Genomic DNA, 20,286 nt, shown 5'->3' with positions numbered 1-20,286 from the left:
TTTCGAACTCCATCAACAATGTATCAGTGTCCCAGTTTTCCCACATCCCCTTCAACTTTTGTCATTAACTTTTCCTGTCGTTTTAGACAATCTGAAAGGTGTGATCTGGCACCTCAGAGTTGTTTTTAATTTACATTTGCTTAACCAGTAGTGATTTAGAATACTATTATTTAATTATTTGATTAGCTATGTATGGCTTTAATTTCATCATCGGAAAATTGTTCATATCCTTTGATTATTTGTCAATTTGGGAATGACTTGTATTCTTAGAAATTTAACACAGTTCTTTACATGTTTTATATCCATTTTGTGTCTATTACCTCTCTGTGAGAAGATGTGCATTTGCATATCATTTCATCATAAAGATCTTTCAAATTAAGTATTTCAAAAATGTTTTTCTTTATGATATAATTGTCCTTGTATAAATTATTCTTCTGGTTCTGCTAACTTTATTAGATGTTAAGCTCATATTATTTAGGATTCTCTAAAATCCTCTTGTCAATGCTGCAATATCCCATTCTGTTCATATGTCATAATTTATTCAGCTGTTCTCTAAATGTCTAAGGTTTTCTTCCCTGCTGCATGTATCTCTCCCCTTCTTTTAATCCCCCTTCAAGATCAGGAAGTTTCTTTTCCATCTGACTTGGCGTTCTGGGTATGTTGTGTTTGTGTGTGTATATCTTCCCTCAATATCTTTGAGAGAAGCAAGATTCAGATGATTCCCATTTCTCCACTCTTCCATGTTTGTATATCCTTCTTACATATTCTATTTATAATAGATTACAAATGAATTCTCTCCCTTTTTTATAATAATGTACTTCTTCTACTCTCCTCTTTTTTTGTACTATAAAAGCCCAGCTTTTAAGCTGTCAGAATGTTATTCTTATTTACTTCTCTCTATACACTGAAAACATTAAGTTTGAAAGCTGTTTCTTTTTTAGAATGTTAGAATGTTAGCAAGACATCAACATATAGCTCTTTACAATTTCTCAAATTTACTTTTCTAGGTTTCTCTGGATTCTTGCCTTTTCATAAAGAGTACATGAAGGTTCTCCCTTTCCCCCCTTCCAAAACATAATTAGCTTTGTAGGGCAAATTATTTTTGGGTTCAAGCCTATTGTCTTTTGCCCATTGGAAAACTGGGTGTTATTCTTGGATGTAGATGAAACAGAACACCTGACCTTGATAATCAGGGCAAAGCAACTAAATTTTTTGTATAAAGGCAAACTGCATACCCTGAATTGGGGAGTGGGGAGAAGAGGCTCAGTTTGCCATTCAAAATTGGACTGAAGATCCCATAGGATAGAGGAGTGCTCTAATTGTTGTCCTGGTTGTCCTGATGGGGAGAAGTAACTATTACCCTTATTAGTATTATTCTTAAGGGCTCTATTTTATTCTAACACTTTATTGTTTTCTTAACTTACAAGATTATCATTAGATATTACTCTGATTAGTAGAATTCATCTTTCATTAATGGTAATTTAAATATCCAAAAAAAAATGTAGGAATTCCTGTATTAAAACTTGGAAATTTTTCTTAAATATGGAGACCTCAGGGAAATATCAGTAAAAAGTATTTTTAAAAATTGTTTTTGGATTAAATAGTACTTTATACTGTTCTCATCATATGACAAGTACAAGGATTTGACTCTCTGCCTATGCATTTCCTATAAAATCATTATTCTATTTGTAGAATACAATTTGCATAGGTTTTGTTTTTTTGTTTTTAACAACAATTAAAAAGAAAATAGGTTTCTGGCATTATTTACTTAAACATTCTTCCCATGGTATTTGTTTGCTTTTTTAATAGTGAATTGAGGGGGCATCTAGGTGGCTCAATAGTACCAGTCCTGAATTCAAGAGGACCTGAGTTCAAATCTGGTCTCAGACACTTAACACTTCCTACCTATATGACAGTGGGCACGTCACTTAACCCCAATTGCCTCAGTTAAAAAAAAAATTGTGCCTCCTTGATTATGTTGTTACTTCCTCAATTTTATGCTGAATAGTCATAGGACACTTTACCTCAAAAATGTTCATTTCATAGCAGTTGCCATTCTTCCTCTATTAGGGTCATGGGCAGCTTTCTCATTTAGTGAAACTAGTTCATATGCACTTTGTTATTTTTCTTTCCAAAGGTTACACAAGAGATAAATCATTCCTTGCAATGGTAGTCGACATAATCAGAGAACTGAAGCAGCAGAACTCCAAGTTGGTGTATGGTAGGTAGTTGTTTTTCTTTTTTCTCTATTTCCAGACTCCAAATGAGATCACATTAGCTGAAAAACCAATGCTTTTCTTTTAGTAGAGTTTAAATTAGTCTATTGAAAATACCATATCCCTAAAGTCTTGGTGCAGTTATAAACCTTAAAAATTTCAGGAGTATAAATGCTAAAAACTTATAAAACTTAGAAGTTGAATTATTAAAATTTTTAAAATGTACATAATTGTTTTATGAATCTTAAGTAATGAAACATGTGACACACCATTATCATGTAATATGTATAAAACATTCTGGATGATATTTTCAAACCAGTGGATAAATCCACAAGGTTTTCTTCCTTGGCTGCCTTGTTTTTCTATCTCTATTGGACATTTTCCCCTTGGGGGTCATATCTAAGCCATCATATCTGCATTCTTCTTTGGGTAATCCCAAAGCTCTGATTACAAAAGCATTCACGGACCAGCAGTTGATAAAAAGTTTTTACAAAGTTCAACAATTGTTGAGTACAGTAGATAGGACAAGATAAGATTATATTGATTCATAAATATTTTAAAGTTTTAATTAACATTTCTAATGGTTTTCTTTATAAGTATGTATTTATACTTCTGAAGTTATTAAACCTTAAAACTGCACTAGATTTTTGGGCTGTCTTGTATAATCCTTTTTATAGGGCTATATTGACATTTTTTTTATATTTACTTTATTTTTTAAATAGTATTTTATATCTTGAAATACTTGCAAAGATAATTTTCAATATTCACCTTTGCAAAACTTTGTGTTCCAAATTTTTCATTTTCTCTATTCCCCTCCTCCCTTTCCAAGAGAGCAAGAAATCTGATAAAGGTTAAATATGAGTCATTATTTTCTAAATTATATTTCTACTCACAAAGAAAAAAGAAAAATCAGGCATAGGGATTGGAACTGTGATATTGGTGGAAAGATCTCCTGGGTGAAGAAAGTCCCCTCTACCAACACAGGTTGGCACTTTTTTTGTTGTATTTTCCTGGAGCATAGATTCTTGCTGTACTCACACAGCTGGTATGTGTCAGAGGTTGCACTTGAATCTGGGATCATTATAGTTTCTGGGCTGGTATCAACATTTTATTTTTATTTTATTTTATAACATTGAAAAGTATGTTGCATGTTCTGTTTCTGTCATGACATAAAAAGGGTCTTTTTCTAAAGGCTTTTTCTTTTTGCAGTGTGTGATCCGGTGATGGGTGACAAATGGAATGGAGAAGGCTCCATGGTTAGTAATTCCCTGACTCTTGAGTGGTGACTCTGGTTCTAAAAGAGTTGCAGTATGTCACTCACTGGTAATAATGTGACATTTATATGGCATGCTAATTGAGGCCAGCTTAAATACATTGTGGAATTTGAGAGCCACAGCAGTTATGTGAGGAGGGGTACTGCAGGTTTTCTCCTTGTTTTACAGAAAAGTAAACAGGCTTGGAGTTAGTTGCCTGTGATCACATGACCAGAAAGCACCTGAAGCAAGGTTTTCCTGACTATCACTATTAACCATCTTTTCACCATGAAACATGATTAGAGAACTTGAAATAATTATCTGCTTTAGAAGCAGATAAAAGCTTGGAAATATCTGGAGAAATCCCTTAAATTTCCAAAGAACTCTCTTAATTCTAATCTAAATAAAATAACACTATAAAGAAATAGCCTTGGCACTAGCAGTTGGGAGAGCTATTTGTTCAGTCATTTGTCTGGTGTCCTGTCCTTGTGACCTCATTTGGGGTTTTCTTGGCAAAAATATTGCAGTGGTTTGCCATTTCTTTCTCTAGCTCATTTTGTAGATGAAGAAACCAAATTAAGCAGATTTAAGTGAAATAAGTAAACAGAATTAATAGAAGATAAGTTTGCAAATAGTTTGGTTTAATGTAAATTTTACTTACCCAGTGTATGTTGTGTGGTAAATACAGCATTTGAAAAGTAAATAATTACACAAGTACTAACTCAAAACAAGTAATTTGACAAAAACCGGTCTTATTTAAAAGCAACTGCATGAATTCCACTCTCATAGTGTTTCCAACTAAAACATTCAGTGTGTAGAAATTCTTCCTAGCTGAGGATATTATGCTAAGATTTTTTTTTTAAGTGAGTACTATTGCTTTAATTAGTATCTTTTCCCCCCTTCTTTGTAGTCTCCTGTCTGTAGTGTTCATTTCCCAAGAATCATCCTAGTTTTCAGTTTATTTATATCAACAGTATAATTTCCATTCCCTTATTTCTTATCTTTCTCTCTTATTTTACTGAGTAGCCTAGAGGTGCCTGAGGTTTCCTATACCTACAACAACCATGTTGGAGATTTTCTGGAACATCCACTTAAACAAAACAAAACAAAACAAAAAAACCTTAGTTTAGTCCATTTCTTCTCTTAGATAAGTTTCTGTCATCCATTAATTCTATTTTCTCTTCCTCTATTTTCTCCTCCCTATTCCTTCCATTCTCCCTTTCTCTCATACTCATTCATTTGCAATTTTCTTACCCAAATCAAGTGCAGAGTATTGTGTACAATGATAAATTATCATTCTTGAAAGAAAACTTATTGTTTTTTTTTCAATATAAATATAGATAAATCTTTTGAATATTAATACATTAAATGTATCATTATGTAAATTGGTTGACCACAAAAAACTCCTGCAGTGATATGAACATATAGCACTGAGAATTTCAAACAATTATATGGAGAGAAGTATTTTACCCAGAAAGCATTTTGTTATTATTTATATTTATATAATGTTATAAAATATTCCTTCGATTTTTTTTGAAATCACTAGGGCAAAGAGATCTGTCATTCGCAGTTTCATCATGTATTAAATAAATTAGTTTGATTTAATGCTGAGGCCTCTTCCAGCTCTAAATTATTATTTCTTTCCTCTTTCCTCCCTTCTTCTCTTTTTCTGTCTCCTGTGGGAATTTTAGATGATTCATTGTTCCCCTGCTAAAAGCTAGAATAACTATGTCCCTGACTCAGCTCACTATTTAGCCTCATTGTTTCTTGTTGATTTAGGATCATGGGATTATGGAATTTAGAGCCTGGAAATCATCACTCCAGCCCTACCAGATTACAAAAGAAACTAGGGTTAGAGAAGTAAATTAACAGTCACAGCCACATAATGCAGAGTCAGGATTTGTTACCTCAGGATTCCTAAAATCTAGTGCTTTTCATTTAATTTCTGTTTGTTAATAAATATAGTCAAAATGCATTTGGCATTATTTTTTCCATTTCTGTTTGCAAAAATATTCAATAGCAAGTTTTCTGACCCATTCCTCCCTTTTCTTGCCATTTAAGTTCAGTGAGAAATTTGTTTCTCTCTGAAAAACAAAGCTTGGTAGTTAGTAGTTACTTTCCTCTTAACCTCCTAAAGGAATCCATGGTCTTTAAACCTCTAAGGATTAAAGAACATGTACAATTAAGGAAGACATTTACTTCTACTTCTCTTTAACTTTATATATACTCTTTTCTCAGAACTGGTAAGTACCTGAATCCCTGGCCATGGCATCATCTTTTGGGTTGTCCTCTAATGTTAGTCATTATCTTATCTTCTGTTGGAATACATTTCAGCCATATAAATCAGTTTTTTTCCTTAATAGTCTTTGCATTTTGATGAACATAACTTCATATCTGTATTCCCTTGTTTTTACATCTATTTTTCATCTTTCTTGTTTTTCATCTTATTTCATCATTTTAAAATAAAAAGGCAGTCTATAACCGACTCCAGTAAGACTTAGCTGCTAATAATATATGAAGTCAATAGTGAAACTTCATTTTCCAAAAAATCTTTTAATTAGTTTCTTTCTTTCTTTCTTTTTTGTTTAATGGGATGGATGTGTTTATTTTTACATAAAAATTAAATCCTGATGAAATATTTGAAATATTTTACTACTGCCAAATTTTTTCAAGACCCCTATATTCAGTTCCATGACTCACAGTGTTCTTTTCTTTTTCTTTTTTCTTTTTTTTTTTTATAACTTTATTGACAGAACCCATGCCAGGGCAATTTTTTACAACATTATCCCTTGCACTCACTTCTGTTCTGCTTTTTCCCCTCCCTCCTTCCATCCCCTTCCCCAGATGGCAAGCAGTCCTATACATGTTAAATAGGTTACAGTATATCCTAGATTCAATATATGTGTGCAGAACCGAACAGTTCTCTTGTTGCACAGGAAGAGTTGGATTCAGAAGGTATAAATAACCTGGGAAGAAAAACAAAAATGCAAGCAGTTTATATTCATTTCCCAGTGTTCTTTTTTTGGGTGTAGCTGCTTCTGTCCATTTTGATCAATTGAAACTGAATTACATCTCTTTATCGAAGAGATCCACTTCCATCAGAATACATCCTCATACAGTATCATTATTGAGGTATATAATGATCTCCTGGTTTAATTAATTTCTAAGTAGATGTCTCTGCTGGCTATCTAGAAGCAATCTTAATCTGTCATTCTGGAGTTTTATCTTAAGTCAAATTAATACAAGTAAAACTATCAGATTTAAATCAAGTGATTCAGGACTTAGATTTTGTTCAGTCATCATGTCATGAATAATGTATCCAGAGATCATTTTTATTTATTCATAATGTAAGTGTCTTTTAAATATTTCATGACCAGATGACTTAGGGAAGATGGGTTCATTATCAGGTACATTTCAATACCTATATTTTAGAGAAGAGTAAACCAGCACTAAGAAATTTTGGCTAATAGCCATTTAAAAACTTAATTGGTGATCTGAAGTATATTGTAAAATTCATTTTTTGTCAGATCTTCACATACTGTATTTTTTGATTTTTTTTTTTTAAGAGAATTCTTTTGAGATCTAAAATCTAAGGAAAACTATCAGTATTGAATTACTGTTTATTGTTGTTGTTTGTCCTTCATTTTTGAAGAGGACTGTGACATCACGGAGTTGATGCCATGACATGCAAGTGAATTGGGTTTAAGTGAGAAAAGGCTCTGCAAGGTCCCCTACCTCACTTTCCCCTCCATCAGGGTCCAGTAGCCAGATATAGATTAGGATGCTATTAATCAGAGAAAAGAATATTCTTATAAACTAGTGAGTATAGTTTAGTCATTTTAGCCAAAATTACAAGTTAGAAGCTTTCTCTACTATGTTTTTTGTAATTAAAATCCATAAAATTTGTTCCATCTCTACATAGTCTCGCCTACGAATTCACCTTCTTTGTATTATTTCTTACAAGAACAGTTTCAAAATGGGTTGATTTACTCACTGCCCCATATACAGTTTCCTTATCTGGAATGCCCTTCCCCCCAAGTCTGACATTTGAAATCCTATCTATTAATGAAGTTGGATGTTTAATCCTTTCTCTCAGTCTACAGTAATCACATCCCCTTTTGAACTCCTATAGCACTGATAATCTGAACTAGGCACTTTACATATCTTTCCATGTGTATACCCTATGTATTAGTTTCTCAGTTATTACTTCTTGCTTGATGTATACCTTTTCTTTCTTTTTCTTTTTCATAGTATGTTCCAGAAGATCTCCTTCCAGTCTACAAGGAAAAAGTCGTGCCTGTAGCAGATATAATAACTCCAAACCAGTTTGAGGCTGAGTAAATCAACTTTTCTTTAAGACTTATTAAATATATAATTTTTAATTCTCTATATAATTCAAAAGTACAATTCTCAAGTTAAATGTAAGTTTATTGAGCATAGCACTGCGACCATATAGGAATCTTCCCTCTTATGGGCTTGATGCTGAAGATAGGAATTATTTTAAATCACTGAGGTACCAATGTACACAATTTTCTGTCCCAATATATTGAGCCAACATCTTAGGTGTCTGAAAGGCTTAGTTCATTTCCAAAAGGCAAGCAGTTTACTTGCCATTCACAACCCAGATTGAGCTAGATTTACAAAATACAGATTTTTAAAAACAGTAACAATTTAATCACAAGGTTTTTTTGATTGAATTTTTTCCCCCTTTGTTTGTGCAGAGGGAAGTAGAAAGTGTTTTCATTTTCTTTTAGGGCTTTCCTTTGGGAAGCAAGAAAGATAATAAATTTTTTAAGCCATCATGGTCCATATATGTATTTTAGTGTATTATTTAGTGTAATGGGTCGAACTGAATGTTATAAAATCAGGATAACTTTGGAAAACTATGCTCCAACCTAAGCTCCTGAAAACTCAAGCACATCAACCTTAAAAGACACGTGTACGTAGTACACCTTATAAAAACTTAACCAGAATTAAGGTTCCAGTAAAACTGCCTCTTGATGACTGAAGAGAATGGTTCAGGGAGAACAGATTTGAGTTCATGTTTTTTTTTTTTTTTTTTTTAATGCCTTTATTTTTAAGAACATTACACATATATTAATACATTACTCCAATGCCTATTTCATTAAGATAAGAAAGACAAGAAGAAAATAAGTTGTGGTTATTATATATTTGCCTATTTAGATAACAGAGATACCTATCTTTTGCTTAATGATGACATTTGAACAGAATATATAAGCTCTATAGTTTTAAAAACTTGTAATATTTTAATTTTCAAGCTAAATTTCTTCTTGGTAGTATATAACAAATAACATTCCTTTGTGGTTGAAATCATTATTGTACTTTAGGGTTAAAGGCATACATGAAACATGTATCTGAGGACTTAATTCATAGAACCAAAAACTTGATAAATTAGTCTTCCTTTCTGCCCCCCCGCTCCCATTTTTATTTATCTTTTAGGTTACTTACTGGAAAAAAGATTTCTACACAAGAAGAAGCATTAGAGGTAAGCATAGTTACCTTTGAATTTTTAATTCATTTTAACTATATACTACCTCAAAATTTTAAGAATCAACTTTATTATATTCTGTTTCACTGTAATGATTTCAACTTTCAAGACTGTCTTTAATTGATGGATGAGGGATTAGAAAATTCTTTTCAAGGCAAATGAATGTCAAAAATTATATGGAGAGAGATAGTCTACCCATGACATATGAATTATTTATTTTAACATAATGCATTGTAAAAGGTCCCCTACATCTTATGAAACTGTAGGATATCACTACCCAATTTCATCAACTGTAAAATGAGAGAGTTGAATGGCTGTTACAGGTTTGCATCTGTATCCCCTTCATAGGTCACTGGATATAAATGTTTACTATTTCTTCATGCCTTTTTTCAAGAATGACTGAATGTGATTGTTAGCTGAAGAAATAGGGGCACATAGAAGTAAATGTCAACTATGATATGATAATATACAGGACAAAATTCCACATTAATAACTTTCTGGCTCTGTGAAACCTCTCAGGACAAGTTTTAGACAAGCTGGGAGACCCATACTGTAAAGCTAGATTTAGGCTCCTAAAGACCTTGATGTGTCTTTAAAATATTGTTGTCCATTATGTAATTTGTGTAAGCTTTTGAAAAAATGTTTTTAATATAATAATAGCCAGTATTTATATTTGACATTTTAGGTTTCCAAAATGCTATACAGTACATGTATTTCATATGTCAGAGTATTTTCCAGCATTTAGAGATGAGGAAACTAGGGTAACACAACTAGATAAATTCAGGTCTTCCTGACTCCAAATCTGTATATTCATTACATCAGCTCATCCAGCATTTCTCTGGGCAATAATGATAGTTCATATTATTGAAGTGAAGTGATTTTGTCCATGGCCATACAACTATTCTGAAGGCTGTGAACTTGGATGTCCTGCCTCTTTGAGTCAAGGACTATTTCCACTCATATGGACTGTGACTGGTTGCTGTAACCCAGTTCCCTAATCTTTTTAATTTTGTTGCTCCATTGTAGATCAGTTTTTCTTCACATACTATAGAAAGAGAAAATATAATGTATCCCTTGTAACTTTGTATTGTAGGTGGGTTATTGTCTCTCCCTCACGTAAGAAATAGTGTCCTCTATAGGCTGAAAGAGTTGCAGTGAATTTATGCATTCAGTGTGATATATGTGATTCAGCTAGTACCTCAGCAATAAAAGGGAGTTCTTCGGTATTATGGTGAAACAGTATGGAATCATATTTTGGTAATTCTGGAGCTTTTTAGTAAAATAACTTCATAAAAGGAGTAGGCTTATTAGAATAGAAAAGGAGCGAGTATTACAGGAATTTATTCAGAAAACTTTTGGATTTATTAGCATAAGTTTGTTGATACTAATAATTCTGACCTCAAACCAAAGCCTAATTTGATTTCCTCTGTATCTAGTGATTCTACAAAACTTTCTGTTTGGTTTATACAAAAGGGAAACCGTAACTTTACAGAGAACTGTTATGAATTTAGATTTATACTAATATTCCTTAAGACAACATCTTGATGCTTCTGAAGAAAAATAAATTTGGTTTAATTTATCAAACTATTTAGCTCTAAATTTAGTTATTTGGTAAATCAAAGGGTTTTTTGTTTTTGTTTTTACATATGAAATCAAAGGGAGAGTCTTCTTGAAACTAGTTTGTTCTGTGGGTGCAATTCTAGTTTCATATAAAAATTATTTTTTACATTTTAAAAATGCTCTTCACTCCTTCTTGAGATATATATATATATATATATATATATATATATATATATATATATATATATATATATATATTATGCTTTGGTGTGCATTTATAGTCTCTTACTTCATTTTTCATCATAAGTCTTTTTGGAGTTATCCTGGACTATAGTATTGTTGAACTAAATCATTCATTGTTGATCATTATGCAATATTGCTATTACTATGTACAATGTTCTCCTGGTTTCTCCTTACTTAACTTTGCCATTAGTTTATCAAAGTCTTACCAGGTTTTCATGAAAGCTTTCTGTTCATCCTTTCTTAGTGTTTTATCAACAACCATATATCACAACTTCTTCAGCCATTTCCATATATCACAACTTCTTCAGCCATTTCCCAATTGGTGGGCATCCTCTTAATTTCCAGTTCCTTGTCACCATAAAAATAACTGCTATATTTTTGTACATATAACTCTTTTTCCTTTTCCTTTTTTAAAATGTTTGATCCAAAACAATTTGAGATACTTTGAAAGAATCAGAACAGCTGAAGGGAGTTAGGAATGGGTGGTTTGGTATGGCAGAGTCACCAAGAATCGATGGCTTTGGTGTAATCAGTTCTCATGGCCCTCTGGACCTCTTTCCTATTGCCTATATATTCACTATAACCCTAACCTGTCCCAGGGTTCAAAACAGGATAGATAGCCATTCTTCTTAGTTTCATATCAGCCAACAAATCTGTCATGAAAAGCAAGATGTAATGCAGAAATAAGGAATGACCCATGTAGTATGTATAAGGCAATTTTTATTTATCTATTTTGCATAAAAGCATTCTAATTGTTGAATTTTAACAATCTAAACAAATGTCATTTAAATAACGGAAGTTTTTTGGTTTTTTTTTTGGTTTTTTTTTTTTACAAAAACATGTCATTCTAATTTAAATTCTTTGGAAGTGATGTTTCAAGAATGTTAAAAGTCATGATCAGTGATGGAATATGTTGTGTCCTCTTTCAGTGCCCCACCCACATTGGGTGCCAAAATATAATGTGCTTTATAGAGCCCCTTTACAGGAATAGAAAAGAATTGTCACAAAAGGTATCTACATAATACTAACAGAATCAGAGAGGGTCTATGGCAAATGATTGTAACAAACTTTACTAAACTAAACTTTCAAAAGTTCTTAGATGTTAAATCTTTATTATTATTATTATTATTATTATTATAACTTTTTATTTTCAAGATTTATGCATGGATAATTTTTCAGCATTCACCTTTGCAAAACCTTCTGTTCCAACTTTTCCCCTATTTCCTCCCACCCCCTCCTCCAGATGGCAGGTAGACCAATACATGTTAAATATTTTAAAGTATATGTTAAATATAATATGTATCTATATTAGATGTTAAATCTTGAATATTCAATGAAAATGGTAGAACTTTTTTCATTTGTTGATGAAAGTTAAGAGAAAAGTCCTTCCTTAGCTAATTACATATATTATAAAAAGGTTCCAGTGAAATACAAAGATATAGTTACATATATTTTTTAAAAATCTCTTTGATCCTTAGAACAACCTTGTATGGTACATGGTGGTGAAAAAATAGAAGCAGATAAAGGTGAAATAACTTGCACATGTTCATACAATAGTAAAGTGTTTGAGGTTGCATTTGATTCTAGACCTAGCACTATATGCCTGATGTCTCTGGGGAAAGTATAGTTGGGAAGATGGCAGTGTCATTGGAAAGGAGACAAGGTATGTATTCTAGAAGATTGGTACAAGAAGAAAAAATTGATAGAAAACGAAAAGAAGGTTGTTAATTGTGAAATAGGAGTTCCTGAGAACTCAGAGTTGATTGCAGAATTGTCAGACAAATCTGTATTAGAATAAAATTAGCTTAGCATTGGGATAGATGGGTTGAAGAAGCTGCTGATCTTAAGCAATTTTTTAATCATTCATTTGGGGCCAAAAAGTTCAGTGATATTGTTATCCATCTAGAAGGAAATGAGAGGGAGTAGCATTGATTCAACTTTCCTCCATATTAGACAAGTATGTGAAAATGAAAAACAAAAATGTTTTCCTTTTCCCACTACAGTATTGATATTCCTGAAAAAGAATTGAATTTTATTTTTGAGGTTGTGTTTTTTTGTTGTTGTTGTTGTTGTCTTCTTATGGTTTTGTTTTTTTGCTTTTGGTGAAGTTAAATTTGGAGAGTGACTGGCCTGTCTTTTTCATTGTCCAGAACTGTTCCAAATACAGATTGTATATGTGATCTGAGATAGGATAAAGTGAGGACAAGAAAAATAACTGAGATAGCTATCATTTTATCCAAACATCATACTGCTTGACATATATCTCCAAGAAAGTCTTAAGACAGAAATAAAAGTTTTGCTCAAAATATGCTCTTATTATGGAAGCATTGGAGTGGAAACTACGTAAATGCTTATTATCTAACCAAACATGAATATAATGCAATGTTATTGCAGTATAAGAAATTATAAATATAAACAACAATATAAGAAAGCATGGTAAATATTCAGACTGATACAAAATGAAGTAGGTAAAATCAGGAAATCACTTAGTTGACTGCAACAATGTGAATGGGAAGAAAGGAAAAAATTAAAAATGAATGATTGAATCAGTCATCTAGACTTAACCTTTAAGAAAAAATGAGAATATATGTATTTGTCTTCTTTTAAAAGGTATGCGATATTGAGAGTAGATCACTGCATAAAATGTTGGACCTAGTTAAGTTGATTTTATTGAACTACTTTTTGTTCCTTTTTTCCCTACCTTTCATGAAAGCAATGAATCTCAGGGTGGTTGGTGAACATATTTTAAAGTCAACAAGCTAGCAATAAAAAAAAATAACAATTTATAAAAAAAAAAACTTTTAAATACAATTTCTATCTTGAGGGAATTTATGCCATCATAATAAAATGTGACTTGTGAATCTGGCTTATTTTTAATGTGAAAGAAAACGATTGGGGTATTGTTCCATAAGAGCAGAAAACTTAATTTATCATTATGGAATAATATTTCATTCAAATAGTCATAATACAATGATAATGTCTCTGTGCTTGGGTAGGTAATGGATATTCTTCATTCTATGGGACCAGAGACTGTAGTGATCACCAGTTCTGACTTGCCAGCTTCTTCAGGCAACAATTACCTGATTGCTCTGGGAAGCCAGAGAAAGCGTAAGTCATGTACTTAACTTACTTTCTAATCTACTGTGAAGCTTCTAGTGTGCTCATTATCAGACAATGTCAATCTGGGTATGTAAACTTCAGATTTAAAAAGCAAAGACTTTTGAAGGATGGATACTTGGTTTATTCTGTATAATTATTAGCAATATCGATATGGTGATGAATAAATATTACCATAATCAAATATGGTGATTATCAAATACCAAGGAGACTTTTAGGAAAGTGGAGTGTCAACATTCTGCATCCTTTTGCATTTGATCCATTCAGAATCTATTTAGCGAGAGTGCTGTTGATTGAATTGCACTTAATTATCCTCATATCTGAGAATTGAGAATTCTTTTTCATAAAGATACCACCATTTTAGTTTTACAACCTTTGTTTTCCAGAAAGACCAGATGGCACAAAAGTGACAGAAAGAATCAAAGTCGAAATTCAGAAAGTGGATGCCGTTTTTGTGGGAACAGGAGACTTGTTTGCTGCAATGCTCCTGGCTTGGACACATAAGCATCCAAATAATTTCAAGGTGAGCTCAAGGAAAGCTTTTGTTTTATTCTTTCTGTCAAGACTAAATTTGCTTCCATTCTCAAGCATCTTGACTTATCTGCAGCTCATGACACCATACAGTATTCTTATCTCTTGAGCTCTGTGACACTGCACTTCCCAATTCTTCCTGCCTGGTCCCTCCTTCTCAGTCTCCTTTGCTAGGTTAAAAACTATCTACTGTCCCCAGGTGTCATCTCTCTATCTGCAGTTTTCTGTGTGTGTGTGTGTGTGTGTGTGTGTGTGTGTGTGTGTGTGTGTGTAATATGATGTGGGCTTAGAATTCAGATTTGAAATATATATATATTTATATCTCAAATCTGAGTTGTAAGCATATATATACATATGTGTGTGTGTATATATATATATATATGTGTGTGTGTGTGTGTGTGTGTGCATATATATATATATATATATATACACACACACATGTGTCCAACCTCCAAACCTGTTTTCTTTTCATCACTATTAGAGTCTTTAGCACCCACATTCATTTCTGAGCCTTTTTTATTCTGGTTTTAAGACTTCATCATTGAAACAAGATAGCTCTCTCTTCAAAGTTACCAAGGATGTCTACTTGCCATAATCCAAAGGCCTTTTCTCAGTTGTTATCCTTTTTTTTCCTCTGCATTTTTTGATTCTATTTATTACCTTCTCATTGTGCGTACTCTTTGTTCTCTGGATTTTTGTTCCTCCCCTTTTATCCTCTTTTGCTATATTCATATCACATCCTACCTGTGGGTATACCACAAACCTCTGCTCTGGATACATGTCCCAAACAGAACTCATCCTCTTCACAATTTCCCATGTCCCCTCAAATTTACTCTTCTTAAACTTCTTTGTTTCTTTTGAAGATATAACTATCCTTACAATCATCTAGATTTATGACTTTGGAGTTAACTTCTTAATCTCACCTCACCTATCATTCAATTAGCAAGCCGTGAATTTCCCTGTATAATGCCTTTCCCGTCTGTGTCTCATAACGACCATCTTAATTTGGATCATCATTTTTACCCTCTTAATTGGTTTTCCTCCCTGAAGCTTTTCAATCTATCCTCCACCTTGCGCCATTAATGCTCTTAAAAGCCATTTTTATTATGTCATTCCCCTATTTCATAAATTCTAATGGTTTCCTTTTTCTTCTGGGATCAAACGTTTATTCTCCAAAGCCTTTCACTTTTTGACTCTAGCCTATCTTTTCCTGATGGTCTCCTTCCTGTTCCTCCAGCCCCTGAAAACCTTGTCCCTCATACCTGATGCCCCTCTTCACTTCTCAACCTCTCAAATTCTTGTCTCCTTCAAACTGTTACCTCAGGAGCCAATACTTTAGCATTGTCCTGATCCTCAGGAGTTCCTTTGTCCTTATAAAAAATTACCTTACATCTATTTTGTGACTGTTTCATTACACAAAATACACATGTGTCTTGTCTTACCCTTGTAAGTGAAAATCCTTGGGTTCCGAGATTGTTTCATTGTCATCTCTGTATCCCTGTAATTAGCAGAACACTAAGTATGTAATAAGTGCTTAAATGCTTGGTTAATTTATTGAATGTTTGTTGTTCCCCTCCCCTGCCTTCTCAAGCTGAATGAATAAAGTAAAATAAAGTTTTAAAAAAAAAGGAAAATGCTAAATAAATAAATACAAAATCTGAACAAAAATTCTAAGTAAATTGCGTGTTAAGGTGTAGGAGGGAATATGATCTCTTGGAAGATGAACCCACACAATGAAAATTGAAGTTCTGGAATAATCCCCATTTGAAATTTTTTTTTAATGCTGTATAATTTTAGTATAAGAGCCAGTGGAGTTGTAATATATGACCTCACTGTATCCTAGGCAACCTAGAACAGCTTTTGTACTTTTGAATACCAGTCAAAGTTCTAAATTGAAATTATAGCAATTACATGACAATTTTTCATCAAAATAAGAGAGAGGTAGAAGAAGCTATTTGAAAGCAGCCCTTTGCAAAAAAAAAAAAAAAAAAAAGCTAAAATGCCAAGAATGATCAAGTATATGGCTTGAAATTTTCAGCCAGAACTGTTGGTTCTACACAAAGAATTTGAAACATTGCCTGTGCAATTTGCTTCAAAGATTACATCAACGGGACTTAAATAAATTCAAGGATTGAGAACTCATCAGGCTGGCTATAATTCTTCTACCAGTACAGATTATAACACATCCTGCCTTCTCATCTTGTCCAGTTGTTCAAATCCTTTTGCACACCCTCTATAGAAAATTTAACCAATGCTCAAATATGATGAAAGGATTATAGGAACAAGATGATAATGGTATATTACAGATCTTCACTTCCTCCAGATAAGTTCATGACAGACTGATACCTTTGACACGATGGTGTTAGTCTACACGTGTTTTTTAATTTCAACTGGTTTCTTACTACCATAATAAAGCAGCTATTTTACTCTATATTTTGCTTGTACTTCCCTGAATAAAGGGGTGCCATTTTCTCTATCCTCAATTTCCTCTCATGGACTATCATCCATATCAGGCTTCCTTACTGTGATTCTTCCTCAGAGCTCTATCCTGGACCTCTTCTCTCTATAATCACTCTTTTTTTTTTTTTTTTTTGGTTCTATAATCACTCTTGATAAAGTTTTCAGCTCTCATCTGTTCAATTACTAATTCTACACAAATATAAATTCCCCTGTTTTATATTTAAAATAAACTCCAGGGGCAGCTAAGTGACACAGTGGGTAGAGCACCAGCCCTGAAGTCAGGAGGCTCTGAGTTCAAATGTGGTCTCAGAAACTTAACACTTCCTAATTGTGTGACCCTGGACAAGTCGCTTAACCCAAATTGCTTCAGCAAAAAAAAAAAAAAATGCACTTCATACACTCTACATTCCAGTCAAATTGGACTCTCCTTCACACTTAAAAGTTCTGTATCATCTCCTCGTTTCTATCTCGGGATTTATGTCCTGCATAATGCCTTTCCTGATCCCCTTCTCCCCAGTTATATTGTATTTTGTTAGTGTGTGTTTATATTTCCTTACCTATGTATACTTTTCCCTTAATAAAAGATTTACTTCCTTGAAGAAAGGGATTGGTTCATTTTTTGCCATCTCTACTTCTTGCATATAGCAAGTGCTTGATAAAATGATGCAAAGGGAATATAAACTGACAAACATTGTACATTAATTTTAAAGAAAAACAAGTTTGAAAGACTTAACAATTCCAATCAATATAGGCATTAACCATGCCAACCAACCAAGAGGATTTATGGTGAAATACCTTTTGACAATGTATGAATCTGTTTTCCTTGACTGAACTTAAGATTTTTTATGAGGATTTTTTTCTTTTTTCTTTCAATTGGGAGAGGGAGATAAGAATAAATAGTAGTACCATAAAAAGAGGACCACTGAAACAATCTTAAATGTAGAGAAAATAAGAAGGTAAGCACAAATGAATAGGACAGTTATGAAATTAATGTGGAATTTAAATCTTTTTTAAAGTGGCTGACATAAAATGGAGATTATCAGTTCAATCCTATTTTTGTGTTTATTTTTAAATATGAAAATGTTTTTTTGTGCGGTGGGAATTTAAATTCTTAAATGAAAAAAGTGCACAGTAAAGAACAAAAAGAAGTTTAGAAGTAAACAGACAAACAGGAAAGCTTTGAAAAGTTGCATATTGAATTTATATAAAGGAAAATTCTATGATAGGTATGCCTATATTTTAAATGTGACCTTTTTAAAATTTTATGAAAATGTTTCCAACAGGCAAAATTTGAGGCCTGCTATCAGAGAAGAGAAAATACAATAAGGAGGAGAGGGCTTCTGAAAGGATCATGCAATAGGATCTGATCTACCACACTAGGACTTTTATTTTCTAGAATCCTTTCCCTTAGACTTCCTCCTCAGTCAGTCTTTCTGGATTAGAGAAACTTCAGAAATTACCTCCAGTGGTTTTGCCCCATTGTAGCAAAGGCATCTGACATCACCCCATAGAGAATTTAAAGGGAGCTCCCATTTGACAGGAATGTAGAAAATAAATTGGTAGGGAATTTATTTCCTCCAAGCAAAGCAAAAATGTTAATTGAAAATTTAGGAATAAGTAATCTATGGCCTCTAGTTTATAGACATATTCTTCTTGATTTTTCTTTAGTCTTTAATTACAATATGAGAGAAATGTACATTATGTTAGACCCAGCTGCTATCTCCTTAGTGTTCAATGAAAAGAATATTAAATTCTCATTAACAAAACTTTCTATATTAATCTTTAAATATAAACTGTGGGTCACAGAAGTTTATTAATTGTTGTTGCTCCCTTTATTGCAGGTGGCATGTGAAAAAACTGTGTCAGCCATGCATCATGTTCTCCAGAGGACTATTGAATGCGCTAAAGGTAGTCCCTTCTAGACCAATTTTCATTTATTGAATATTGACTTTATGGAATGATCCACGCAATTCCAAGGCTTTCATTTAGCCTTATCTACAGTAACTAGTATAGAAACTACCATACAATCCTGTACAAGTGCTTACTCCCAAGAATTCAAAATACTTATGCCTTCAATTCACTGTCCCTAATGAGGCAGTAAACTGAGAGCAAAACACTTCCATCCAACTCTACTTCAGCAATAAAGTTCTTCCCTTTGTGGTTTTGACCACCAAAACCTTCAGTAGAAACAATGCTGTCCTATGATCTTGTTGAAGGTCTACTAGTATGACTAGTATGACTTGACCTGGCACATCTTCCCTTCCAAGCACCAGGTAGCTAGAGCAGAGTAGCCTCAAAAGAATCTTAGCTTTCATCCCAAGCACCTCATCCTGATTTCTGTTAGGGAAATATTAACTGATTTTGCTCATTTATTGTTAAAGTTGCTGCCAATCATATTTACCTATGTATAGAGAGACGTTTTTAAGTCAGATTTTATTATGAATTGAACACAGATTCATAGTCTTTAATTCTTGAGTACTAGATGAAGTTTTTCCTATGGCTTATCTAGTTTCAAGTTTCCTCAAAGGGGGAAAAAAGATACACTGAGGATTTACATTCACCTTACCTTTCCTCCCTCCCAAAAAAGGAAGGTTAAAGATGTACATTTCAAAGATAAACTTGTAAAATTTATAGTAGGCTAATGGAAATGATGTTAATAGGTAACCAAAGAAGAAAAATCACACATCAGTTGAAGTAAAATTGATGGGTCATCTGTTATTTACAACCACTAACTGGCTACTACAAAAATTTCTTTTATCCCTGTCTAATTTTTTGTGTTGGGTGAAATAATTGAGAGTCTCCCATAATTTAGTGCACCATAATGAAAATCTTAATTAATTATGTGATTTTCCTTAAACACTTAAATGACCATCTTGGCTTCCAAAATGAAAACAAGACTTATCACAACAGTACCAAAAATCAGAATACAAATGCTTAGATGGCTCAGAATGACACTTGCACAATTTTGGATGTTGTGAAAGCAATTTTACTAGCACTTGCAGAGACTAATAGTCATTCTTTAATCCTTTGTTTTAAGATTCTTATCATGGCACTATTGTCACTCTATTCACCTAATGAGACAATGAGCACTTATTTCTTGTCATCATTCCCAGATTTGTGGATAGCAATACATAATTGCCCAAATTGCAGCAGAAACTGCCTGATTTTCCAGTTTTCCAGATTGGTTTCCATCTAGTGGTGATATGAGAAAGACCTTTTCCCATAGTGTGGCACTATTAAGATGGATTGGCCATAAGGATAGGGTAGAGGGTTCCTAAAGTGGGAATCCAGTCCACCAAGCCTCTCTCTTAAAAACATCATTTATCCCTTGCTATTCCCCATAGAGACAAATTGTAAAACAAATATATTTTTGTCACTCCAAGGATGCAGAACTTTT

General features: G+C 33.0%; 1 protein-coding gene across 1 annotated transcript in view; it reads left to right on the top strand.

Moving 5' to 3' along the window:
• Positions 1–20,286, top strand: part of PDXK (pyridoxal kinase) — a 52,159-nt gene that overhangs the window by 25,907 nt on the left and 5,966 nt on the right. Inside the window, exons 4-10 of the mRNA XM_051984794.1 lie at positions 2,138–2,221; positions 3,426–3,472; positions 7,721–7,806; positions 8,930–8,975; positions 13,778–13,889; positions 14,285–14,421; positions 18,731–18,797. Of these exons, the coding sequence (XP_051840754.1) occupies positions 2,138–2,221; positions 3,426–3,472; positions 7,721–7,806; positions 8,930–8,975; positions 13,778–13,889; positions 14,285–14,421; positions 18,731–18,797 (579 nt within the window). The remainder of the gene's footprint in view (positions 1–2,137; positions 2,222–3,425; positions 3,473–7,720; positions 7,807–8,929; positions 8,976–13,777; positions 13,890–14,284; positions 14,422–18,730; positions 18,798–20,286) is intronic.

This window comes from Antechinus flavipes, chromosome 3 (genome assembly GCF_016432865.1).
Source record: "Antechinus flavipes isolate AdamAnt ecotype Samford, QLD, Australia chromosome 3, AdamAnt_v2, whole genome shotgun sequence".
NCBI classification, from domain to species: Eukaryota; Metazoa; Chordata; class Mammalia; order Dasyuromorphia; family Dasyuridae; genus Antechinus; species Antechinus flavipes.
The sequence above is the reverse complement of the archived record's forward strand: the minus strand, read 5'-3'. Positions and strand labels throughout refer to the sequence as shown.